At 57.1% G+C, this 1,844-nt stretch overlaps 1 protein-coding gene across 1 annotated transcript in view; it reads right to left on the bottom strand.

Moving 5' to 3' along the window:
• The window catches only part of GRHL1 (grainyhead like transcription factor 1), a 58,052-nt gene extending 56,455 nt beyond the window's left edge, over window positions 1–1,597 (bottom strand). The window contains exon 1 of the mRNA XM_083733985.1: window positions 1,438–1,597. Within this exon, the coding sequence (XP_083590111.1) occupies window positions 1,438–1,457 (20 nt within the window). The 5' untranslated portion in view covers window positions 1,458–1,597. The remainder of the gene's footprint in view (window positions 1–1,437) is intronic.
• Window positions 1,598–1,844: the final 247 nt, after the last annotated feature.

Raw genomic sequence — 1,844 nt, 5'->3', positions numbered from 1 at the left:
GTGGGCAGAGCGGAACAAGATCCTGGGGGGCTGCCATGGGATGCTGATGTTGGGCACTACAGACAGGTGAGGTATTGGGGCCAAGTTGTATGCAGAACATAAGCAGAAGGATGTGAACGAGTCAGGGAATCCAAAACTTTCCACGGCTCCCTCTCTATATACACCTGCCTAGCTAGCTTGTCGAAAACGATGGGCGACAGAATGAGATGTAGCATACTAAATAGTTGGAGAACTTTTGTGCCGAATGGAGTCAGCCTTTAACTCCCCACTGCTGTGTTTTCAACGGGCGATCCCTTTCCAGCTGAAATCAAGGGAGTTAAGACCTCATGAAGGTCCTTGGCGCGCTTACTTGGAAGATTCCCTTTAGATTCCGTGCCGCTTATCCCTGCGCAGGGATCTCTCAATGCAGATCCCCACAACCAAGATCTCAATTCACCCGCGCCCGAGAAAGGGAAGCTAACTTCGATTTTTGAATCGTAGAATTGGAAGAGACCCCCAGGGGCAACCCCCTGCCATGCAGGAACCTTTCGCCCAATGTGGGGCGCCTCCAACCCACGACACCGAGATCAAGAGTCTCAGGCTCTACCGACTGAGCTGTAAGAAGCCACCCAGCTGTAGATACGAAGACGCACACGATCAGTATCGACTACGGAGCGGGACCCCGCCCGGTGAGAGCAAGTAGGCTGGAGCCTGGAGGCATTTGGGAGCTGATGGGGAAATCCAACTCGCCAACCCACGCAGGGGACACAAGCGATCAGGTTGTTGCTTTTGGAGAAAAGAGCACCTGATCGAAGTGTATTCTCTTGAAAGCAAAACAAAACGCACACCGAGGACCTTTAGCACGGGCCATTTTTTACCAGTCTCGATCCCACCCCCACAAAGGTTTCCTGTGTGTGTGTGTGTGTGTGTGTGTGTGTGTAAATTTATGGCGGAGAGCCATAAAACCCTTGCTGCTTTGATCGCAGTTGAAGAAAGGCGAGTCACTCCGAATTAACTTAATCCTATTATCCAATCGACTGCTTCCCCCTTTAAAAAAAACCCACAGGAAAATAAGCAAAGCTGTCATCCCCTCCTCTCTACCCAACTTACCAGCACAAAAAGAGACCCCCCCCCCAATGCCCAGCCACCCACCTCTTGCACCTCTTCCCTCCTGTCACTTGGGGGGGGGGCTGACAGTGCCGCCGATGTCCTTCCAACCCCTCCGACAGGGAGCCAAATTTTGGGAACCCCCCCCATCCCGCCCCTGATCCCCATTATTAGCAATTGCACACGAGTAGCAGCAGTAGCAGCTGGAACCGTGGATGGGGGGGGGGGCGGAATCTCTGCGAGGAGGTCTGGGCAGGGGGCGTGGAGGGTTGGGGGCAGAAGCACCGGTCGGACCTGCCCGGACTCACCCCCTCTCCCTCGCCTTCCCGTCTGCCCAGCTGGATCACTTACTTGTCGTACTCTTGCGTCATGTCTGGCAGGCAGCGGGTGGCAGAACTGGCCCGGCTGGTTAGGACGGGATCCTGGCGGCGGCGCGGGCTACTTGGGGATGGGAAGCGCGCGCGAGGGAGAGAGAGGGGACACGGAGCGCACAGCCCGCCGCACAAACGGGTTTTGTCGGCTTTTCTCGCTCGCTCAGGTGGCTCCCGGGAGTCGCAGGTGAATTCGCGGACCTGCCCTGCTTCCCATTGGCTGCCGGGGCAGGTTGGCTTGGGGCGGGGCGGAACCCCGCGGAGAAACGCCCTAGCGGAGCGCCTGATTGGAGGAGGCAGGGGAGGGGGCGGAGCCAGTGGTGTCGCAGCGTTCCAAATGGAACGTTGGGTGTCTTCACCCTCGGCAGCCGAGAGGGTATCACTGTG

Source organism: Podarcis gaigeae, assembly GCF_964106915.1.
Source record: "Podarcis gaigeae genome assembly, chromosome: 3".
NCBI classification, from domain to species: Eukaryota; Metazoa; Chordata; class Lepidosauria; order Squamata; family Lacertidae; genus Podarcis; species Podarcis gaigeae.
This window is presented reverse-complemented; position numbering and strand designations above follow the sequence as displayed.